This window comes from Polyergus mexicanus, unplaced genomic scaffold (genome assembly GCF_030449975.1).
Source record: "Polyergus mexicanus isolate NDT 795.1 unplaced genomic scaffold, iyPolMexi1.0 SCAF_1, whole genome shotgun sequence".
In the NCBI taxonomy this organism is placed as follows: Eukaryota; Metazoa; Arthropoda; class Insecta; order Hymenoptera; family Formicidae; genus Polyergus; species Polyergus mexicanus.
In genome coordinates, this window is record NW_027223321.1 from 3,605,333 (window position 1) to 3,631,738 (window position 26,406).

Genomic DNA, 26,406 nt, shown 5'->3' on the forward strand with positions numbered 1-26,406 from the left:
GCGTACATCCAGCGTCGCGAGAGTCGCGTCGGCCCTCGCTACGATGACGATGACGACGTCCTCTTAATAATGCCCCTTCGTACGCCTCATCTTCGCCGTGGTCGCGAGATACCCGCTAACGTCTACCGATTGTCGTCGTTGCCGTGATATCGCCGTCTTCTTCCTGCGTGCGATCTTCGGTTCGCGCGTGGAATTCGTCATTTGTAGCGGTTAGTTTATATCGGTCGTCCCGTTCTCTCGGGTGTGTAGGCAAGCGCGAGAGAGGGTGGCTGGCGGTAGCGGTGGTGGTACGAGTGGTGAAACGCCATAACCTCACTCTTTCTCCCTCCCTCGTTCAGCACCACCGAAGAATCATCGAGACGTCATCGCCGTGATCGAAGCTCGCCGTGTGTTCATTTACCGTTGTCATGTTTCCGACTCGATTCGAGTGAGCGTGGGTTTTACTTCGCTTCTCTGTGGGTGACGTTCGCGTCGGGTTGTTGGATCGGTTGTTGCCGACGCGTAGTGCCTCGGGATATGTCAATGAGGTCTCGGGTGCGGCGATTCGACAGACTACCGCCCTTGTTCGTGTCATCGTCGTCGTCGTCGTCGTCGTCGTCGTCGTCGTCGTCATCGTCGTCGTCGTCGTCGTCGTCGTCGCCGTCGTCGTCGTCGTCATCGTCGTTGTCGTTGTCGTTGTCGTCGTCGTCGTCATCGTCATCGTCGTCGTCGTCGTTGTCATCGTCGTGGTGGTGCGTGCTGTCGTGCCGCCACCGGCCGTGATCATCGGCGACGACAAGCAGCAACAGGGGGTGCTAGGAGAAGGAAGAGGAGGAGGAGGAGGAGGAGGAGGAGGGTACGTAGCCGGGCGTTCAGGATGCAGCATGAACCTCAGTGCCCCGCACTGGGAGCTCGCGAGCCTCGGCAGGGGGACTACGACGACGACGAAGCGGGTGTTGTTCAGGTGCTTTCGCATCAGGTCGTCCTCGATACACGCAACGTCGTCGCGCGCGTCGAGAGCTGCCGCCGCCGCCGGCGTCGTCGCGCTCACCCGGAAGTGGCGCGCAACACCTGGCACAGCGGGGACAGCAGCAGCAGCAGCAGCAGGGGGAGGAGAGACCGCGAGGCCGGCGAGCGACACGAGGTGGTGGTGCAGGAGGAGGTGCAGGTGGCGCGGCAGGAAAAAGAGGCGGAAGCGGAGGTGGTGGACTATTACTACGGGCGCGTTGCGTTGCCGTTGCTGCTGTCGCCGTCGAGGGATCTCCTCGCGGCGGCGGCCGGTGTCGTCGTCGTCGCCGCCGCAACCACCGCAGCAGCCGCGACTATCGCTGTCTCGGTCGGCCGTGGTACGCTGGTCCAGGGGAACTTCTAAGGGCCCCGCCAACCCGGATCGCTCAGGCAGGTACCTGGGCAACTGGTCCGGGATACGCACGAGCGGGGCTGACATCATCGAACAGCGGGAATACCCCGGTGAACGGACGCTCGCCGACAAAGGGACGACGACGCAGGTTACCGTGGCGCGAATTCGTTCACTATCGCAGAGACGAGAAACGCAAACGGCGAAAGAAACGGCGAGAGAAAAAACGGAACGTTTTTTCGATCGAGAGCGGAGAGACGTCGAGACTCGATTACCCGTCCAGGAAGGCGTCGACACGTGTCGCTGCGCGGTGCAGAACAAAAACGACAAGTATTTGGCGCGAATTATCGAGTGGCGTAAGGATATCTCTTCCGAGATATCTCCGAGGAAACCCTCGGAAGCAAAGTCGTCTCGGAATCGATCACGTTGCACGAGAAAATCGTGTTTCAGCGGATATAGCGAAAGTAACGGTAGCATCAGCGTCGCAGGCCGCGTCGCGAGCGGCGTCCCGGAAGTACGAGGAGTCAAGAATCGGGGAACGGAGAGCGTGCCGAGAGGCGGGCCTCAGCCTTGGTGGCAGCGATGCGGGGCCTCCTGCAGCAGCCCGGCCGCAATACGGATCATCCACGCCGCGAGTCCACCGCGAGCCCGCGTCACCATCATCATCATCGTCGTCGTCAGTCGGCGTGCGCGATACCGACAAACAGGAGGCAGCAACGACAAAATCGCTCGTTGGTGGAGGAAGGCCAAGCACGTTGCACGCCGAGGAGCGTCGACGGGGAGGAGCGCGACGACAGGACGTCGGGGACGTTAGCGTCCCCGATCATCTCCTCGCGCCCATGCGGCTCGATCCGTTTGGACTCGCGGGACCACCCACGTCGAAAAAACGGAGAAGAGAGAAGAAGAGAGAGGAAAAGAAGGAGCAGCGGCAATTGTGCTCATCGTCGTCGTCGTCGTCGTCGTCGTCGTCGTCGGCCTCGTTCGTCGAGTGCGTACGGTTCGTTCGCGCCGCGTCGACCGCATCGTTTTCCGGATCGATTCGCGATCGCTTTGAGGCCCGACACCGCGACGGGTCCGATGATAACGAAGAAGCCGGAACTGCCACTGCCTTTCACGTACCTCGTGATTCCGCTTCGCGCGGCGTGGTGCGCGCACGCACGCGCGATTGCCACAAGGATCACGAGGACGAGAATGATTACGACGGCGACACCGACGTTGGCGTTGCCCTTGCCGGCGCGCCGCCTGCGCGAACGCGCGTTCTCTCGACCGTCGACCGTCCGTCGCCGCAACGACGGGCCCCGCGTTTCGCTCGAAGAGCAAGAGGATGGGCACGGAGAAGACGGGAGAGAAGACCGATCCTCGAGGAAAGGCCCGACGTGGCTGCCTCGGTTGTTTCTTTCTTACACTGGTTGCTTGCTTACACTGCCTATAGCGATGACAGAAACGACGATGACGACGATGACGGTGACGACGAGGGACGAGCGCGTTACGAGCGAAAGAGGATTCACGGTGGACCCGAAGAGGACCGGCGTACCGAAAATGGAAACGATCACGACAACGACGCGCGTGTTAGTGTTTCGGGTAACGAACATGAACGCGGAGACGCGAGGGAAAACGCGCCTCGCGAGGACTACATCCGCGCCAAAGTGGATGCGATTAATCATGGTGTGCCTAAGGATGATCATCAGTGGGCATTGCCATCCTCGTCATTGGACGGGAGGAGAAAGGATCGTTGTTGCGAATGCATCGATAATTACGATTGCGAGCACCCGACAGTGGACGAGGAGTATGACGGGCAAGGACGAAGAAAGGGAGAAGAATGGAGACGTAGCGATAACACTGCCTGGTTCCAAAAGCCAATTACTAGGAGGAGAGGAGGAGGAGGAGGAGGAGGAACAGGGGAGAACCCGCGTACACGCAGGAGTTATTACAGGCTGCTGCTATTTATGCTATATCTTCTGGCGTGGCCCCTGCTGTGCTCGACCAGTCCTTCGGGTCACTTTACCTCGACCTTCACGCAGAATCCGACCCTCGCGCACATCAAGAATCCCGCGCAGCGAGGGAACGCCTCGCCGTCAGACGCATCGTATTTGTCGTCGACGGTCATCGTGCAACACCAGCACCAGCAACCGCAACGACATGTTCAGGGTGGCGATTACAATACCGATAACGAGCGTCATCGTCATCACCAGCAACAGCAGCGAGAGAGGAAAGAAAAGCGAGAGAATTCGGATCGAGAAGAGGAACCTCAGTCACCGTTTCCCGACGGAACAATATACACCTGGGACGTGAATCAGTTGAATCCTTGGCTGTCGGCCTGCGATCTGGCGGGACCAGCGCCGGCCGATCTTCAAGGTAGCTGCGGTCCACCGGAAGTTCCCAAGTCCTGCCCGATGCCATGCGAGAATGAGAACGAGATGATCGGGGGGAGAGCGGGAATCAACAGCGCGAGGACGACGACGACGACGACGACGACGAGAACGGGGGTCGAGGATAGAAACGGCGAGAAGAAAAGAAAGAAGGAGGGCGTACGGACTGCCCGGGAACAGTGCCTTTTATATCTCGAGGAGTCGCACAAGGGGAAGATCTGTGGGGACGATTCTGATCGGAGTACGCCAAATTTTTCCCTGAGAAAGGATCGATATCGGTTCGTGAGCAGGCTGCGTCTGCGGCATTGCTGCGAGCAAGCGGTGGTCAACGCCCTGGCGTCGGGCAAGGACGGCCCGCTCGAGGACGTGCTAAACGGCGGTCAGAAATGCGCCGATACCCTGGACAAGCTGTTGATCGTCGATGCCCTGGCCGCGAGGCTGCATTGCGAGTTCGAGGAGGTACTGGCGCGCTACGATTGCGCCCAGTCGTACTCCGTCATCCACAACTGCACCCATTGCAAGGTAAGAGGCTTAATTTCTATACCTTTCGTCGTACAGGCAGACTCTCGTTCTATACAGTATCTCGAGAGTGATTCATTCACACTCGTTGCTTTGTCAATTTCAAAGATATTGCTCGCTGTTTTAAATGAAAATAAAACGATACGGCATGAAATTGAATAAATTTTTATATCTAATAAATTTAAGTAAATTGATTCTTCACGCGTGTCTTGACATTTGAAAAATGTATTAATTTCAGCATAAACGATCTGAGAATCTATATTTGTTGAATTTATTTCTAACACATTTGAATAAATCTTGTCATATATGATAACTTTTTTTTAAAGAAAAGCACTACGTACTGTAATATATTATAGAGGGATAAATTTATCTTAAATAATTTGCAATGAATTCTATACTATTTGTAAAAATCTATGCCTGTTTTTTAATTTGGAAGAAAGCAAAAAAAAAAAATATACAATGTTAGATAGGAATAATAATTAAGATATTAATCTCTTTCGCCGTTCTTAGCGATTTGATAAATCTGTAAAATTCACTATTGTTTTCGTTATAATCATGAAACATCTAATATCCCATTGTAATATGCGTTAATACACCGAATCTCTGTGTATTAATCTCTGAGATTTCTGGTCACTACAGTAGATTCTATCTATGCTTAGCTGAAGAAACGGCTCGTACGCAATTATTCGTTGAACAATTAAGTAAGCGATTAACAATAAGATGCGCGTAAAATCGCTCGTTGATTGAAAAGCGAAAGAGTTTCGCGCATCGCAACGCAGCCTTCGGCGCGGGCAAAGTTGTTGGAAATTCTCGTGAATTTTCGTTATCGAGAAGCCGAATTTCTTGTCGGTTTCGAGAGAACGAGAGAGAGAGAGAGAGAGAACTGAATTATTCGCCGTTTAGCGAGCGTGTCACATATTATAATATGTAAGATGCGCAGATTATAATAATATTATATACAAAATGCGTTCTTCGCGAATCACGGCATTCGAATACTCGAGAAAGATTCCTTAAACTCTTTGGGTACCGGTAGTTTCCGCTGCGCGAACGTCTTTAAAAACGCGTATATATAGATCTTCCTCTCTTCCTTCCTACATCTTTAAACGCATAAATCTCGAAGTACGCCAAGAGAGTCGCATAGCTTTAACTCTTCCATGCTTATAACCGTAACTAACTATTTGGAGGAGGCATCTTCGTGTCTTCGGACATACAAATCCGAGAGAAACGAAGAGAAGAAAAATTCAAAATATATCTTCTCCCCTTAGGTTCTTTTGTGTATGTAGATAACGACCGTATATAATAATCCGGGGGCGGTCAATTGCAGCGAGACGAATTATTCGACTTGTGCGCGGGTTATCGATAGACGTCCTGGTTAGGTCTACGACAGGCGGGACTAATTGACGGACAAAATGGTAAATCGTGGGTGTATGCCTTGGAAAGCGAGCACTTTGTCGTCGTCGTCGAATGAGTTAACGAATACAAATGTTTCTCTTTCTTGTCCGGCAGATAACGCCGATGCATAAATTGTCGCTTCTTAGTGATCGAGGCCTGGCTCTCGTTCAACGAGCGTTAAAACGCTTAAATGCTACGACCGCGACAATACGTCTATCTTTCTTTCGCATTATCGTCATCGTCGTCGTCGTCGATGGGTGTACAAGAGCACGCTAAAGTTTGCGCGCGACAATTCACAATGAGCGGATATTATGCCTCCGGTAAACGATGCATCATCGATGCAACCCTTATTCCCCTCGTTTCCGTTTCGTCAAATTTGTATTTTTATCACGCGCGATCTCAATCGTGAAAAAGAGATACTAACGAATATAATTACGCGAGAATAAATTGACTACGTCATTTTTTTCCAGACCGATTATTCGCTAGGTATTTTGTACGATTTATTCGCTTCATAAATTTATTCTTTTACATTCCGATATCATTTTCTTATATCCACGAAAATATATCGAAAGCGCTTTCGGCTCTGATAAATACGATCCACGTTCGTTTAATTCAGTTTGTTTGTTACGTGAGATCGAGGCGCGGATTGATTTCCTCAGTCGGTTTCGAGATGTTACCGCATTGCTATTGGCAAACTACATGGCGACGTGTGTGGAATGCATCCTACGGCGAATGAATCCCTTCACAATCGTCATTAATGAGCATTTCCACCGGTAAAATAATGCTCTTAAAAGCAAGATTTAATTTATCGTCGGCGCTCCTCTTTCTTGCCATGTCCCGTTTCATCTTTTCCGAGAACGAGATGATCTTATTTCCTGCCAACGTCGTTTCGAGTAAATTTGTCCAAATTTACCTGCTGACGTTTCTACAAAACACAGGACGGCTAACGAGGAGAATTTCATCTCGTTGATTGTTTTATTTTTAACGCGAACAGAGAGAACATCTGCTACAACCGCGGGAATTATATTGTACTTTGCCATATGGGGTGCCATAAAATTGGCAGAAAATAGATACGATTATCCTTCACGAAATATACGTAGCCAATTTTTCTTCGAACAATGTCGTATTTTTTATTTTATTTGTTTTATCTTTTAACCTTAAATTTATTATCTCTTTTATTCTATACAAAATATTTCACATAACAGTATTTTAATTTTATATATGTATATTTTCGAGAAATTAAAGTCGAAAATTATAATATGACAATTGAAATCATAATAAGATCCGAATTATAAATATGATTAAAATTGGTTAACAAATTGATATCGAATATAATTTAAACATTCGAACCAATAATATGCTTAATCTATTATCTGCTATTGATTTTTACAGCATAAATGATATTAATTTTTCTAGGCGCATTTAGTATTATTATTATTATTTAATTCTTTTTCTTTAACGAAAATCTAAATGCTATACTTTTTAGGAAACTTTATTGTGTTTTCGAAATTGTCATATTAAGATTTTCGACTTTCATTAATTTCTAAATATGTAAATTGAAATATTATATGATTACAAAACACTCTCTATATATTTTATATATTTAATAATATTATATATGTACATAATATCAAGAAATTTTTTTTCTCTCCTCTTTATATTTTTTATAATAAATTCAATACACATAATTATTTTTATTATCTTTTTAACAATAAATCACGACTCGTAGACAAGCAAAGATAATAGAAAACAGCCATTTTCTTAATAGTCTCTTTTCAAAAAGGTAATAAATTCACGATGATTTGACTCGTGAATAAATTACAATGATTACTTTTAATTATTTATATTTATGTTATAATTATTACAGTGTACGATCAAAATCCATTGATATCGATTTAAAATTGCGAGGAATAGAATATATTCAACATACTCGTCGATTTGTCGATGTTTATCTTATAACGTTAATATAACGCGAGATACTATCGCATTTTTTGATATATTATTATATATTTCATTAAAATAGCGATGGCGACAATATATAAACTATCAACATATTGAGGTATACAAAGCGGGGCGAAGTATAAACATACTAAGGAATGCGACGCGCGGCCTTGTTTTGTTTTGTTTTTTTTGGCGGCGCGACGAAGGTGCGTGTCTTTTGACCGCGTGTAGGATACGCGTTCGTGTTCCATTATCATTCGCGCGGCGAATGCCGGCAGGTCGACTACGAGGTCGGTGGATGAACTACGATGTTCTACGCTTCTTCGTATTATTGAAACGCGATTATATTTGAATGTGAATAAGTGGAGATTATCAATGCGTATGCGTGATATTAATCGACTTTCGCGAGATTGATACGACTCGTAAGCGAGAGGACAGCTACTTATCGGAGGACGATTATTTCGCTCGGCTAATACGTTTCGTGTAGAAATCGAAGCGACAAAGAGTGGAAATTATAAATTTTTATTTTGTTCTACATCGGTTTATTGACGGTAATTGTCTCTTTAATGACGTTCTTGGATTCGGATATATCGCGCTTTTGAAATTTTTCGCCGATTTAAATCTAATTTGTTCGCCATTGTGAGAACGCGAAGTAATATACGGATCGTCGCACCGAGTGATAAGTAATGAATAGTAACGTGATATATCGGCCGTTTTGTTAATAATGCATAAATTTCGCGGATTTTGCGCGTTGAAAATCAATTGCGTGTAAAATATTGTATTTCGATTATATATTTTCGGACGATCCATCGCGTCTTAATTGGCCATCATCTCGATTCGCGTAACGGTTTCCGAATAAATTTGCCGATATTTCCGATTTATTCGATCAGTGATAAAACAGTAGTAGACATGGAACAAACTCGACTTCGAGTCGGGCGGGCGTCGCGACGCATTTATTAATAAATGTAGTGATTAGCTTCGTATATTTCGTTAATTGCGTAGCACAAATCGGTGTATATTTGTTGAAACGTGGATTTATTCCATTGAAATCTATCGGCAAAGGGACGACGGATATTATATCCTCTGAATAATTATCTCTAATTCTAACTCGTATATTTATTTGCATTTATCATAATACGATATAATAAAATGTCTTAAAATACGATATCATATATTAGTAGCAATATCAATTTTTGAATGATGCGTGAATTCGGCCGAAACGATTTTCGTAGCTTTGTATTCATAGCTTCGTCCCTCTTTGTTGTTTTCATACTATAATAAAATTATCGGGAATCGTATTCTGATGATTAATGTGCGCGCAATTATAATTAATCGTCTTTCCGCGAGTGAGAATCGCATGAATTCTATGAAGAATGAACAAGAGTGGAGGAGAGAGGTCCGGGGAGGCATCGGGCAACGGCGGAGCAACGTAAGGTGAGCAGAATTTATAATTTATTTAATTTATTATTAATCGTTATTTATAAAATTAATTGCTGGTTTATTTCTTGTTTATGTATGTGTACTCGTTTTTTTTTATTAAATTAAATTATTTTATTAATTTATTTAAATGCAATAATTATTATCTACAATATTAAATATATCAATATATTTTTCTTTAATTTGGATATTTGTATTTTACAGATCAATGATGCATTTTTTGCTGCAACTCCGCTGCTGCGCATCGTGCTAGTGAGTACTAGATTATTTTTCATTTTAATTTGGAGATAATGAATTTGTGAAGATTATATTTTATGTATATACACATTTTCATACACACATGTATGGCATGTATACATTAGATAACGAATAATAAAAATATAAACGAAGAAATAATAATATTATTTAATAATTATTATCATATAAAAATTTTAATGCCTTTTTCTCTTGTTTCCCTAAAAATAAATTTAAAATTTTATTTTATTACATAGTAAAATTTTTATTCTACTACATAATATGAAAGATCTCTATCCGATAAAATTAGAAAAAATATTATATCGATATTTGTTTCTTAAAAAATAGCGTGTAAGGGAGTTAGTAAAACATCTTGTATATAATGCATTGATAATTACTAATTGTATTTATTTTTATAAGTGATAATTTTATTTTAATTTTTGATAGCTCATCCATTCATTTTTCTTGATAACTTTATATCCTTATATTGATAATGTGGAAAAAAAAAAAATGACAAAATCTCCTCGATAAATATTTGGCCGCGGAATAGAAATTTTTTAATAAAAATTAATCAATTATCTTAATTATACATATTTAAAATATTTGAATAATAGAAAAAAATATTGAAATAATAGAAACTATGACTTTATTATAATCAATATTATGAAGAATTAATTATAAGTAATTGTTGATGGGTGATAATTTATTCAGGAATTAAATTGTCGTAAGTTTATCAATGCGCTTTAAAGAAAATAATATTGAGAAGAATAGTTTGTTATCAAAGTTCAATAAAAGAAAGTGGGAAAAAGAATTGTATCACACACTACTATATATTGAATTTATTTCGAAAAAATATAGAAGAGAAGGAAGAAGAAAAATTTCTCTGTAATATCTATGTAATATATGTATAAGTCATACGTCATATCTTACCAATTATATTTTTATCTTAATTTTGCTACACATATTTTGCTTTTTTTTTTTATATAGTACGAATAGCAATGATCTCGTGTTAATATCATTAACGCGCTCGTTCATTAATCACATCGCCTTCAATTCTATGCACGTATGAAAAAATGATAAAATTGTTTACAGACGATTGTACTTTCGTATATTACACTCGGAAAAGTGCTCGCACGATGGCATTAATAAAGCTCATCTCTCATCCGCTCTCGCTCCCCTTTCCCCGTTTCTCTTCTACCCTCTTTCATCCTCATTCTCGTTTTGTAGGAACTATTGACGGTATATAGTAGAGATCCGTAGTAGTATCTTTCCCTCGAGCAGAAATCCTATTATGACCTGACTTTACCCGCGCTGCCATCTTAAAAGATGAAGAAATTATAATATAAACCGGTATTGGCATATCGCGGAAAGAGGATATTACGTGTGGCTTACGTACGGAGTATGACGGTCATATTTATCGCTTATTGAATCGACGGGGTGACCAGAAGTACCCTTATAATCCTGTCGTCCGGTATGTGTAGGCTACTGTCAATTCGTAAAAGACTGCCAACTTCGACGATTTCAGTTGGTATTTTAATATCGATTGATAGAAAGATATATATTTTAACCGTTATTTTCTCTTTCTTTTTCTGGAGCACTCATACATATTTCTTAAATTGAATTATTTTCTCTATTTATTTTTTTTAGTAGACTTTCATAATAAATTAAATTTAACTTACCACGCTCGCAATCGTGCAAAATTATTTTCCAAAAATATGAGAATTTTTACAAGTCGTAAAACGCGATTTTTATTAGAAAAGCTTTCGCGTAGATAAATAAGTACCGCACTTCCCCACGTACAGACGAAGTCCATTCGAGATAAGTTTATAGGCGTATTAAGTAACCGAAGTTTCTGTCGGGAGCATACTCTAAATGCATGTAAACGTTCAATTTTTATGTCACGTCGTGAAGTTTCGACGAGCCGATTTAAATACTTTTATTGTTTCGCGCGCGACAGGGTCGCAATCATATGATCGTCGGGGTGAAAGATTTTATTGACAAAGTTCAATTTATGTGACAAATTTAATCGCGGGAGAGGCATCTTTTTTTTTTATCAACACTTACGATAATTTTAATCCCCCTGCTCTTAATATCAGCAAAAAACTTGAAGCTACATTTTACAAGTGATTTATCGTAACCGAAAACGGTAGAAATATTACTCGCGTAGAAGATAATTATATTGTATACATTATCGTTAATTGAATAATATGCGTTGTATCTCTGAAAATTTCCGGAACGTGCGTCTTGACAAGTCGTAAATCAGACACGCATATCAGATTCGTGATCCAGATAATTCTGCGAGAGGCTTATCGACTAAATTAAAATGCGATTGCACGATCGCGAGTGGAAAAGGTCAAGCGCGAGTCCGCCTAATCCTGTACACGTACATATGTGCATTTTTAAAGTAATCCGCCGTATCCGAGAACGGCCGAGTGATATATGGTACGGACCGGGGCATTCTTAGACTCTCCGGAGGAGTTGGAGAATGACGGTTAAATCTCCGTGCACAATCCTCCCTCCTCCCATCGGCGGAACGTAAAAATACACGAGGATCAGATGATCCTGCAATGAAATCCCAAGTGGGAAAATAATGGTCGTGAATCGATTTTCGCCGAGTTATTTTTAAGTCTATTTTAGTGTCCCTTGTCTTCCCGCATTAGCCGTTAAATTCTGGCCTCGAAAGGGCCGCACAGAGGAGCCTTAAAATAAATCGTACAGTTAGTAAAATTCCAAATTAGAACGTCGCTAATTTTGTTGTAGATAAATATTATCGAATTAATGGGGAGTATAATGAGATTTAATGAAAGAGATTAATGTTTATCACGTGTGCGATAGCATTTTACAATTAATTTGAGCTAGATTAATAATCTATGATTCACGCGTACACTATCGTATTTGCCCATTCTCAATTTAACATCGAAAACAACCAAGTTTTTCCTCGCTCACGGATTTTCGTGTCGAACTAATCGTGAATTTCCTGACACGTGAATATTGACGTATTGTTTATGGATCGAGCACAACATGAACGGCACGTTGTCTGTACCGGATACGTTGAAACGTGTAAATTAGCTAGGAATTTTGAATTAGGAACTATTTGCGTAACGATTTTGGCGCATTAAGATCGCACTTTACATTTCCGCGACAAACGGTTCCTATCAAAGCTCTCGTATAAAAAGATGCTCGGTTTTTTTTTTCGCGATATTGCGCATCTCACGCAGCTATTTTCGCACGGTCTATTTTTATTCGGTTTAATTGATTATATAATTCGACGAGAGGGTCACTTGGCATTTCTCGTGTATTAACGGAATTGCTAATACATTATCGATTTTTTTTCTTAATTATCGATCGTAGTGAAATAATCCTCTCTCTTTCTTTCTTTGTTACGATAGCAACTGATGACAATTCCTATGTATAATTGATTAGAACAATATAGAGAAGCAAACAATGAAAACCGATAGTGTCTGTTTATAGGAGAGATTAAACGTTGCGTACATAGTTAAATAACGTTGCACGTATCGTATAAATCATATAATTTACAATAGCATTGAAATTAATTTTTTTTATGTTAGAAATGAGATACATAATCATTATTATATATGTATATTATTTCTTAAATATAAATTTTTTTATTTTATATATATCAGAATAAGAATATATTGATTGCTAAATATACATTACATGTTTTAAATTATATTTTTGAGTAGCAATGTTTATATATAAAATTAATTGATATTTACATGATAATAATTTATTATTACATAAATTTTAAATATATATTTTGTTAGTTTATTGAATTATTTATATTTTAAGCTGTCAAATTCTTACTTTAATAATTATAACAAAATAGCACAGTCGAAGAGAGAAAATTCGCAATTTTTAGTAGAATACTTTTTTAATTTCTTAAACGATGCGATAGTTCATTCCATATCAAAGGCTCGCTCTTGAAGTTTTACCATAGTTGCGAACTACTTTGTTATAACCTCGAGATTATAGCTCGCCGCATTCAAATAATTTTCTCGAAATGCCTCTTCTCGCGGCTTATCTCTTTCGTTTCATCGCGAATCGTTATAATTGTCATTATATTGTCGTGAGAATTCAGATTTTCAACATTTTCTCTAAAAGCTGCCTTATTTTTTTCTCTCTCTCTCTCTCTCTCTCTTTCTCTTTCGAAGCGGATAAAAAACGCTTTTGCAATTTCTGCGACAGCGAATACGCTTGTTGATTGTTCGGATTATAAGTTTGCCCAGTTTACTACCCTATTCAAAAGATAGACAAAAGTTGCCGGCTTATTTAATGAAGCTCGTTGCCGCCCGTACACAGCTTTCGGCTGTTTCAGGAAGAAGATCGAAAAAAGGCAGGAAAAAGGGCGATCTTAACGGGACTTTTAGTTAGAAGAGACTGGAAAGTCTCGGAATAAAATCTCGCAAATACACACATGTCTTTGTCTCTTTTTCTTCCTCGCAGAGTTACATCTTTCTTTCGAAAGCTCGCTCCGATTTTGTAGAAAATTTACCACTCGTGGCGGATTATTTTTGCAGCATAGGACGATTGCGGTAAAATTTGTCACCGCAAGCATAAAATTTACTACGTACGATGCTTTAAATGAAAAAAAAAATAATAATAAGAAGAAAAAGTGTTGAAAAAAGAAACTTGAAAATGACAATTTTTTTACGTGATTATACATGAAAGTTCTAAACTACTTTAAAAAGAGCTATAACTTTGGTATATTTATTGGAAGGGTACTCAATAATTATACACAATATAATTGATATCGTGATGCATCCAAGTAAACCGTATAAGTGAATCGACAGACAAGTTAGGCCGCGGTGTCCTTAATTGAGATCATCTTATCGCAAATAATTGCATTCTATCTTCGGTATTGATCCACGGACCGACAACGATGCAGTCTGATGATATCCGTCGAAAGGACAGATGTATCTTTCGTAGATACCATTAACGTCGAAGCTTCTCTCTTGTAACTGTCATGCAAATAGTAGAATAGATGCGTTGCAATCGTCTCATCGGTAATCGATTGTTGCATCTGTGTCTGCAGTTTGATAAGCTTTAATCAAGTATTGTAGCGTGCAAAATATTCTCTCAAATGGCCTTGTGCAGCTACGAGTAAATAGATGTGATGATAATTTTTGATTGAATTATAAAATAATTCTCGATGACAGACAAACTATTAGATTAAACTGAAAGATAAAAGTGTATACAAATAAATTGAATTTATTATTACCTTATTAATAGTCAATAATTAATTCTAAATTTAATTATCATTAATTAAATTTGATTTGGAATAGCCAACATTATGATCACTTTAGCACTAATAATAAATAACATTATTTTTCATCATTAACAATATTACTAGAATTTCATATACACAAATAAATAATAAAAAAGACATAACTCTATAGGTACATTACGTTTCTTCGTGTGCCATCCACGTGGTTCGGGATGAAAATAGTGGATATTAGATCGAGCTATAGGCGCAATTAATTCAATTGAATTTATCGTTGGTTTGTCTCTCTCTCTCTCTCTCTCTCTCTCTCTCTCTCTCTCTCTCTCTCTCTCTGGCTGCATCGTGATAGTTATCGACCTTTCTTTTCATAGCGCACATGATGGTCGCATCCGCTAAATTAATTTCACTAGGCTCGTACGTCGGACGTCGTAATTTTTATGGAGGTGTATCGATTAAGTTAATTCAGCTATAACCCAGGGCCGGGTATAATTTAGACGTCGTACGAACAGAAACGAATTTTATCACGATCGACGGAGCGTAAGTATAATAAGAGACAAGTCATGTACGCGAGACGTGATTTCTCCCTTCGAGCCTTATCAAAATAATTCGCCGTATTAAAAAGCTTGATTTCACATCGATAACGATGACGATTTATTTGGAATGTATCGCTATTTTTTTTTTTTTTTTTTAGATTACGTTTGTTCGATTTAAATCTATTGTTTTACATAACAAATTAACATTCTATGTAACAAATAGTGTACATTCTATCATTTTTATGTTTTAACGATCCTAATCATAACAATGAATTATATCTAAGATTGAAATTTTATTACTTTTGTAGTTAAAATATTCTAGAAACTGAAAAAATATTGTTATTATAAGAAGAAAAATTACATATATTTTTTGCACGATCTTATATTTTAAAGGGGAACGATATCGCGTATTGATTGTCAATTTGAACACGCGTAAAGGGAGTAGAAATATATCGTTTATAGGCTATATCGAGCTAATTGTGACGTATATCGCTGAGAGATCAAAAAGCATATAGAGATAGAGTTCGTCAACCTCTCGTTTAATCAACGACGGGCGCGCGAGCGATTGTTTGTCAGACGGAACTCTCGCCTGATTGTCCGATCTAGTTAGAGACGGACACAGGGCGGACGAAGGGCGCTTCTCGGTTAAATCATGGGATGCGCCTTCTTCGGAATCTCTTCAATCTCGGAAGAATTACGCGAGATTCTCGTCACGACTAACGCCGCTGTAACCTGCCTGTTTACGAGCATTCACTCTTCTCTCGAATTCTCTCGCTCCGCTTTTCCATCCATGACGATTCAAAGCATGCGAGATAATTCGTTTCGTTAGTCCGAGAGCTTAAAAAAATTCTTTTTTTATCTAAAGCTACAACGTAAATCCCTGTGATATTTAATAAGGGCGGCGAGCGAGCGATACAGGAGATTAAGGCTTGATGTTAATTTTGATAAAATATATAACGGATGTATACATATATGTATGTGTATGAAATGGGAAGTCTCTTATTTTGAAGAGAAAATCTTATTTGCAATATAAAATTTGTAATGCACAGATATTGTATATAATACAATACATATAAATAATAATAATGATAAATAATAAATATATATAGTATGTAGATTGCAGCTAATTAAAACAAGTGATATTGATTACATTTTATGTCTTGATATATTTTTGAAAATATGATGATTATACATATATATTACGCGTAAAGTCTGTATAAAAAGTGTCTTTTACTGCGATTTATTATATAAATTGACTCTCGAGACACGAAAATGCGCGGGGAACGTTCCGATTAACAATCCCACATCTTGTCAATGTTCTGCTCGGCGATAATCTAAGTTTAATGATATAAACAGGCCGTTCGAGAATCATAAAGATGACGTTAATCTCGCGAACCGCCCTTAAGTCACGCTAAGTCCATGTAGGCGATCTAAATTCTGGTTAACCGGGTGATGGCTTAAGATTCAGATCGTAGACGAGAACGACGATGACATCGATGACGATGGTTGTGGTCGAACGAGGAACGCGAATTTACAAGCGATTTTGTTCATCCCGAAAACCGCATCCTGTCCTTTCTAATATCGGTGGAGGACGGCGAGGGTGGAAGGAGAGAGGGAGGAGCGGTAATGGACTCGAGCGTAAAATAATTGAATCCGGAAACTGGAAATGCTAACGCGTCATCCTAAATTATCGCGTTAACTTCCGCAGTTATATAACTTTTTTCACCGCCGAGTGTATATTGTGAATTTTATTCTATCAGATATTTATTTAAAAAAAGACACGATTTTTGAAAGTTTTTTAAAAAATTATATAAAATCTTTGCGCATGTGTGTAGGAGAGAGAAGTATAACTTTTATATAAAATTAATTTAATTTTTCTGCGAACACGTGATTAAAAATCTATCAAACGCCATTCTATCTGTCAAATGTATCTTGCAATTATTTTCGATCTCGATTGTGCGCGAATCCTTCGACGAAATCGAACGGCGCATATCGACGACGTATATTTCCGACGTATTGGACGTCGCGTTATCAGGTCGCAGTTATCCGGCGTTTTATCGGCGAGACTTTTCCCACGTTCCCATAGTGCGTTCCACATGCAGTCAAATGCAGATTTACGGCTGAGGATTTTACTTTAACATCGCGTACGCGCGCGACACTCCGATCGGCGGGATTTCGTCGCGTTATCACTTATGGCGTCGTCGTTACTGCCGATTTTTCTCAATATGATTGTACATGTACGACTCGATCGAATTTCCGCGTCGAAAAGACATCAAGCGAGCGGATGTTACGATCGTCTGATGGTAATATATGATTTTTATGGGATTCGCGATATCTCGAATGCGCCGTCTGTTCTTTAATATCTCGGTGAAGTCAGTAAAAGAACGGAGCTATGATCGTTGATATCATAGATCTTGAAATGAATATACTCTCGTTATTAATCTTATTACAGTGGGAGAGAAAAAGAAATTGGTGAATTTTTCGTGGATGAATTTCTTTCTTCAATTACGATAAAATTGTTAAAGCGAATTTAAAAGGATCATCCAGAATGTCTCTGTATTTTTTGGCTTTCTACGGAATATTTTGGAAAAAAATCTCTTTCTCTAAAACTAATTTTCAACAAAACAGAAAACACAGATTTCGCGCGTTCGAACAACGAATCCGATCACGATCGCGATTTTCAGCGGCGAATTTCGTGGTCTCCTTGATTGCGAGATCGTTTTCTGCAGTGCAAATCGCTATTTCAGCGGAATAAATCCGCGAGCGAAAGTTTTCCGCGCGCCAGCGGAAGTTCTCTCGCGCGGAAATTGTCGCCGCGCCATTTGCGCGCGGAAATCGATTCATGGCAGGATAAACCGCGATAAAGGATCCCCATCTTTTCTTTTTTTGGATTCGTTCTGTCATGGATATATATATATATTTTCAATTTCGTGGACACGTTCTTTAATTTAGTCAAAAGTTCATGGGGCGATGAACTTTTGACTTTGAATACGATAAATCACTTGTCGTTGATAACTGAATAATTGAGAAAAAAGACACGTTGGGATACAGATATCATCAATTTATACGAATGGTCTATAATGTAATTGAGAGGAAAACTGTCGCGAGTTTAAAGTTATATAACCGATGTATTTTCGGATCAAAAAATGACATCGATATGAGAGCGTAAAAAATGTACGGGATACACGATTCATCATGATGGCGAATGATACCATTTATCTCGAACAGCTGACGATCGTAACTATTGTAGGTGTCATCGGATATTGATGCTTTTAACATTTTTGCGTGGTATAAAAATATATTCAGAAGGTAACACACAATTTTGTTGAGCAATGTTGCAATTTTTCACAGATCGCTATATATATTTTGAGTTTAACAATATATTTATAGCTATAGAAATTCCTCTTTTATATAAAAATAAAGTAATCTTTTAAGTATTAAAGTAACATATATCTAGCTATTATCTTTAATCGATGGCAACATCTTTTTACTTGATTCTCTGACAAGTTTGACAATCGCGATGTTTTTCCGAACAACGCTTCGATTATCGAGAATAACGTTCAATTTACGCTGCACTCTTCTCTTTTACTTCGTACGTTCGTTTCCATCCGTTAGCCATTCATAGTGCATTTGCGCATTATCGGGAAAAAACGAAATGAAAAAGATGAGAGACAGCTCCTCGTCTCGAAACGATGAGGCGATCGATCGCGAAACTCGACGCGCGCCGATTATTATTATGTTTACATATTATCGCGATGATTATCCCCGCGTACATCTCTTTGCGCTGCAGTGGTCGATGGCGGTCCGATGCACGTGTACCAAATATGACGTCGTCGCGCAATTGCAGTTTTGATCTGTCCCATGCAGGCAGTCACCGCTTCTCTTTCTCTCGCGTAGCAACCGCGTATATATGTGTGTGTGTGTCGCTTAATGGTTTATTGTTCGGTATAGTAATCGTAGAGTTTCCCCTTCGTCTCGCTTTCTTTCTCTCTCTGCGATTTATAAATATAGATCGTTAGTTTGTCAGCCTTGCAAGTAGATGCGTCTTTATTACTTGCAGAGCTAATAGTTCAAACGTTTTATTATGAAAGTCTGATTTTTTTCTTGTTTACATAGTAACTAAATCCTTCGGGCATTTACATTTCGTTCGTGATATTTTATAATTTTGGAAAAAAATTTAAAAACTTTAAAAATTATAATAATTTATTATAAAAATTATTTTATAATTTATAAAAAAATGATTTAAATCTCTAAATCTTACATTTTCTCATTAGAAATTTTCAAATTCATAGATCCTCCCTGTATGTCAATAAGTTTTTAATTTTTAAATTCAAATTATGGATAAATTTTTTAATTGTATGGATATTTAAAATTTATCTCTTTTAATATTTGGATCCTTTAACGATGTATCGATTCTTTGAGATCTATAAATTGACAGATCTGTGTCGATCGAGAGAATTATGGATTGTATTATTTATTCCTATATAGCTCCACAAATCTACACGGATCTATAAATATTATCTATGATTCGCGGATTTTCGGATTCTCGGATCCCGTTCACGCTTTGCACTCATTCTCCATCCCTGTTTCTCGCGGCGAAAACTGCCACGTTTTCAGCGATGATGACGAGGGTTGAAAACTCTCGTTGAAAAATGCGGAAAATGCGCGTTACGTATCTCGGAGCGAGCGGAGCGTATTATTCATTCGAATGTGTCACGGGAATTGATATTGTCATTATTTTGCATACCGTCGAATTACCATCAAGAACGATGCGTATGGAGAGTTGCAGCCTGTCGTATGCAGATACCGACCACTTCTCTTTAGCGTGTATATATATATATATATATATATATATATATATATATATATATATGTGCGCGTTATGGGTAATGATAGTTTCACACGTTTATGTATGTACATGCATACGCAAACATGTTGACGCTCACGCGCTCTCTCTCTTTCTCTTTCTCTCTCTCTCTCTCTCCCTCGTATAATCTTGTATAACGATTCAATGTCAGGTGTAGTCGGTTTTAATCACGGATATCGTCATTATTCAGCTCACAAACGTCTCTCTTTACGGATAATAAATTAGCAGCGAGCAGCAGTTCAAAAGCTTTACGCGAATGACAACACAATAATCCTGATATCATTATGCGAAGAGAGATTTCAGCAAATATCGATCAACGGGTGTATTACATATAAGCGTAATTAATTGAAATATTTTTTTATTCGAAAAATGTGCTTTTATCATTAGATTAAATACAACTCCTTCCTGCTTACGGATTGTATTCGAGAATATATCGTTACCTCCGTAGAATCATATAGAAATATTTATTTTCCCTCTGATAACAGTATAAAGATCGCGGGTCGATAAGTCACTCGCACATATGAGCCGCGCTGTAAATTCTCGTCGTCGCAAATCCCGGTAAATTTCACCTCTCGTGCGAGATTACATGTGTCGCAACGTGTAAAAGAAAAAGCTTTTCGGAAGATATGATAGCTATCGCGTCGTCGTTGGCGTCGTCTGACGTCGTTAGTTTCAGGAGTCGATGCATGTGTAGTAGATATTGCCGATGCATATGTATTGTATATGCAGTTGCGGCCTGTCGTCCGCAGACGACCAGCCACTCCTCATCCTCGTCTACAGTCCGTGTATGCGCGCGCGTATTTATGCGCGAGCGCTTGTCGAGAGTGTCGGACGGCGCCCATTCCTCATCCGGTCTGGTCCCCCTCGAGCATAGGGGAGAGAGGACACTTCAGATATTTGGCAACGAGCCGCGGCCACGAATGTGACCCCGGCTGTGTCGTCGTTATTACCTCGATAAACCCGATGTTCTCCCAAAGCCGAGACTCATGAGCACGTGTTATCACATCGTAAATACAGATCTGTATCCGAGAGAGAAGCGGAAGGACGTATACGCGAAAACTAACTTTCTCTACGAAAGATTTGCGCGAAGAATCGTGAATGTGCACTTTTGCAAGGAATTAAGTACAAAAGTAAGTCGATGAAATATCGTGCTGAATATTAATTATTTCATTGCGTACATTCTCGTTGAAAAATAGACAAAAAAAAAATCGCTAAATATAGTTAATTAAACAAATATATACACCGATCTTCCTGTAGCTTTTTATTAAAAGGGTTAAGCTTCGACAAAAGCTCCGAATTATTTATTGAAACGTTTAATCTCTCCTCGACGCGGTTATCGCTTATTAATGTTCCCCGAGATTGTCCCACATAAAGTTCATTTGCGAAACGCGTTTGACGGCTTATCCTCGTTGCGGTCTCGCTGATGCGCTCCCCTTCCCTTTCCCCTCCCCCCCCCCCTTCTCGTTGCTCCATGTTTTCCCGGGGGATAGCATGCAATCAATTATTCATCTTTAACGCGATTCCGCTTAGAGTAAAGTAGTTCTTTATAAAGTGCACCTCGGACAAAGTCGAATCTCTATTATTTATTTATTTTCTTTTTCGCATTCGCATTCCTCTTCTTTCATTTGTACAAGTACCGCAGAATCTCTCGCACGCATCTCTCGATCGTACACATCCGGGACGATAATAAAAACGGATGAATTGCGCACTATCGAACATGCGACAGAAGTAACGTGATTTAATAATCCATCTTTTTATCTCGCCGTCTTTAGATTTATAGGCCGAGAAGTATCGTGTAACCGTTACATTTATCGCGACGGAGAGATGCGTTTCGATGAGAAGACGCGCGTCCTTGAAAAGCACAATCGCGGATAAAAGCACTTTTGTTTACGAGAAAAAAGCGAGTAGCTTATGGCCGATATAATTTCGTTAACGATTCGCAAATAATATATTTTCTTGGATTCGTAGAATTTTTTCATTTAAAAGTCCCCTCATTGAAATTATTGCTTTATTTCACGCTCTTATCTTTCCTCCGTTGATTTTTGTCCGTATCATTTATTTTTCGCTTTTCGTCCCTACTTAGATCCAATTATTAAATTTCATGAATGTGCCCCGTCTTGTAATTTCTCTCACGGGTCTATCTATGATGCCGTGGAGTCAAAGAGGAGCCAGGTGTCCCGCTTTACAAAAAGCCGCAATTTATATGGCGCATTTAGGAAACGGTCTTTCAGCGGATCGGAATGACAGTCGCTCGTTGGCGATATTAATGCGTAATTAGCGTGCCATTTGTCAACCGTCTCGTCGTCGCGGAAAGCGCGACAACGTCGGCCGGTTGCAAATTGTTCGCCAATCTGGCGTTTTCCCGTCCGACGCCAATTGCGCGAAACGAACGTACGCGATAAGCGTAATGTTAAAAGTTGACGCGATGATGCTCTCCGCACGATTTACCTTGCGAAATATCAAAACGAACCGATATCCGCAAGTTTCATACATGGTTGGAGAAATCGGGTAGCCTTTGTTCGAAATTTCACAGAGCCGATTTAACCGTTCGATATCTGTCGTATATCTGCTTTCACGTAAATTTATGATTAAAAGATGAAAAGAAACATGGATATATAATAAACTTTATCACGAAGAAGATTAAGATCGTTTTATCAATCATCACACGCGGAATGTTGAAAAATTATTTGAATAAATTGTTGGAATAAAAAGTTGATATCATATAAATTTCAATTTCTAAATATAATGTATAGCGACACCTGTCAGAATCGCGACAGCTTGCATTGATATTCCGATATTGTTATCACGGTTGTGTAAAGAAACACTATTATGATACTATCTTTCCTAATAGAGAGAGAGAGAGAGAGAGGGGAAGAGAAAGAGAACATACCTTAGAAATAATCAATTTTGAGATTTGATTTTTCAGTTTATTAATTATCGACAAATAATCGATCAATTCTTCATTTCTTTGTATCACACAACGAGAGAGAGATATTTTTCTCTATTCTATAAATTATATATATATATATATATATATATACATTATTATTTCTATAACAGCTTTTTGTAAATATTACGAAAATCAGAATAGGCAATTTATGCCGGCTGCAAAGAAATCGTAAGTCTTGTTAGCGATGCCATGACAGTTCTTTTCTCTTCTCTCGAATACGAATCTCTCGTAAATCTCGCTTCACTCCGCGGTCCCGTCGTGTTCCGTCGTGCCCGCCACTCTTGGCACATCTCCGCGCTTCGACGCTCATAAATCAAGGATGAGTCGAGGGTAAAGTTAATAGGGACGAAGTTTGACATGAATCCAACTCGACGGTAGCCGGAGCGAAAGTTGCAACTAAAACAAGGACTCTCGTACGTATATCGCGAACGTATTGATACACTTTCGTCGATGAATTTATTTGAAAATCGTAGAATGTCGCGATTTGACGAATTGATTGATTTTTCACGGCACGTGCCAAGATTTATGCGTTATCTGTCGAGAAAATATGAAATTACGACGCCGACAAATAATGAAATTTTCGTATAAAAGAATAGAAGAAATGGAACAATATAAAATACAGTTAGAGAAAAATCGAATAAATAAAGATCTAAATAAAAAATTAAATCGAATTGAAAAGAACGAGAAAAGATGATATAAGTAATAAGAGAAGAGAATTTTTTATCCTGATCGTTGTTTCGCTGTATCAGGCATAAATGTTACGTTTAAATCTTTTCCTTAATTAAGATTTTGCAACAAATCGAGGTTTCAGTTTTTGCTAATTTTTTCCTGTTCAAAAATGGACTGCCGATTATAATTAGTCGACGATCGAATCGATGGGAATTTAGACGGTGGCATTTCTTCCGCTCGCAACTGAAACTCCGATATCGAGTGCGATATAAAGTGCGCGTTATAAAACGTGTCGTCGACAAAATACGGTCGAGGGACGGTATAAAAAAAAGAAAAAAAGCCTATACTACGGAAAACAAATTGTCCCACTACGATACATCAGTGGCACGTACGCTTCGAAGTGGAGCGGGCCGAACCTCGGGAAGATCAATCGAAAAACGGCCATCGATTACACCGGCTTTCGTAATTTCCGAGCTTTCTTCCGGAGTTCCTCCCCTACAGTCTCTCCCCAAATATCTCTTCGAGAGAATCGGCACGGAGGACACATCTTCTATCTTTATACTCTTCTGAGATTGATGGGTATTGGCTTTTGACATTTGAATGAAACGGAGAACGATCATCATTACGATTGCGACCAATAAACTGCATTACTCCTACGTCATTGGCACACATACATATAAAATGATCAAAAATATATCCTTTGCGTGTGATAAAATTCCTTGATTAATTTTTTTATAGATTCTATTTTTAACACATCTATTTTTAAGATTCTATCTTTAATATATACGAAATATCGTCGATTTATGGATAAATTAACGAAACATCCTTATTATTATATACTCTCAAGCGATGTTTGAACAGAATCTTAATTTAGAAATTTCAATATTATCGAGTTATTCAATATTGGATATCAAAAACAATTGGGAAAGCACATCGCGTACAATAGAAATATCGTTAGAATCCCGAAAGAGATGGGAGGAAGATTTCTGGCGGGGCGTGCGTAGGACGATTTGTATGGGATTCCGTTAATGGATCGATTCTGTAAATTACCGCGTTTCCGTTGGGATCTCATAATGCAGATCGAATTAAGCGCTCGGCGACGAGATAGAGAGCGGGCTTGCGATCATGGATCGGTTAATGGAATTGAACGAAATTCCGGGATACGATGTCGGGCGCACGACTTTGGATGGACCTATTTACTTGGCGCCAATGTTACAGAGATAAAGAGAGAGAGAGAGAGAGAGAGAGAGAGAGAGAGAGGAAGAGAAAGACAGAGAGAAGGAGGGTGAAGGAGAAGGCGGTGTCCTTATCGGTCCTAAGGTAAGCAAGACATTAAGGCGTTTCCCTTCGGTCCCTGTATATCCGACGAAGGGGAGGACGAGAGAGAGTATCGATCCTCGTGGAAGACAAGGAGAGGACGACAACGTCTAGAGCTCGGGAGAGGAAACCACGGGATGGAAGAGTTTGGGATCGAACCTGTTACCACACCGTGTCGGTAATGAAATTATATGATTTCGATTTAATTCGGCGGGCGAACAAATCGAGGCAATCAACACACCATACGGTGTATCATCTACGCATAGTTTCACATAAAGCTCTCTATATAAAAAGCGTCGTAATTTTACGTTTGTTCGATAAATCGGAAATTATTTTCGAAAATCTTACGTTATGATTTTTCGGCTTAAATAGAATCCTCATCTAAAATCGAGGAAAGAGCAGATTATTATACGAAGAATATCTGTCTCTCGCGCGCCGTTATCATCAGTATTTTACATGTGTATCTTTTCGCGACATTAATCCATCGGTGATTTTTAAAGAGCTATGTTCTATTGATGTCTGCTTCGCGCCGATAACAATGATTCCGATATCACAGGCGGATTCCATTCGCCTGTTAAAGCGTTGTACAGTTTTTCGCGCGACAAAAATATATTTAGCATACGTGAAAGGGAGAAATTTATATCATGAGAAAGAGTATACGCGCGGAAAAACGATCTTTTTTCTCCGGCGAGTTCCAAGGACTCCTAAGGATGATGACTATAACGGTACTGGATTTGGAGCGTAATCCGATAAGTGTATCTAATTACGAATTAAATATACTTTGAGCCTAATATATGATATACATATATACTGCGAGTTTTTCGGGGAAAAAAAAAAAAAAAAAAAACCAGTGCCGATCAAGTCTAAATATGCTTAGAAATTATAGCTGCTATTAATTCTGCGATTATTTACGATTTTATAAATTGCTGATTTTTTTAACAGGATAATAAAAATTTTTAGAAGAAAATTGATAATAATTAATAATTAATAAATTTTTAAAAGAGATCTATTCGATTAAAAAACACTATGCTCATTTTATATCTTTGTAAATATATCGTAAACAGCAAAATACGCTGTTATAAAAAATGACCGCGATTACGACGACACTATTGTTAGTGTCGTCGTGCGAATTATATAATTTTAAATTTGTAACTAAAAGATTTTTCGTCAATATCATTTTATATCCTACATGATCGAAGTACGTCTAGGCATTACGTGTCTGCCTATCTTATCTGGATCGCACGCGTTCGCGTGTATCTACGTCCGAGAGTCCGCGAGAACACGCTCGAGTGTCGCGACGCAGCCTCAATCTCGATACCATGCCACCCGAGATACTCTAATAGAGACGAATTAATTAACGAGATTGATGTTGGGGGAGGAAGGGAGAGAGAAAGAGAGAGGATCGCAATGAGAACGGGAGCTAGCCCAGGTACCGGGCTGTCGTGATATGGCCTACCAAAAATAGGCACCGTTATTTCGAGAGGGGTCGCGCGAGAGGAGAGGGAGTGGAGGACGAGAGACAGGGAGGGGACGGCTGGATGCTGGTGGCGGATTGAAAGGACGATGGAATTGGGGGTGGCCGGGGTAGAGTGGCGGCGTA

The 26,406-nt window shown here is 39.8% G+C and overlaps 1 protein-coding gene across 1 annotated transcript in view; it reads left to right on the forward strand.

Moving 5' to 3' along the window:
• The first annotated feature begins 836 nt into the window (after positions 1 to 836).
• The window catches only part of Mid1, a 56,961-nt gene continuing 31,391 nt past the window's right edge, over positions 837 to 26,406 (forward strand). Inside the window, exon 1 of the mRNA XM_070293361.1 lies at positions 837 to 4,227. Coding sequence (XP_070149462.1) covers positions 2,176 to 4,227 — 2,052 coding nt within the window. The 5' untranslated portion in view covers positions 837 to 2,175. The remainder of the gene's footprint in view (positions 4,228 to 26,406) is intronic.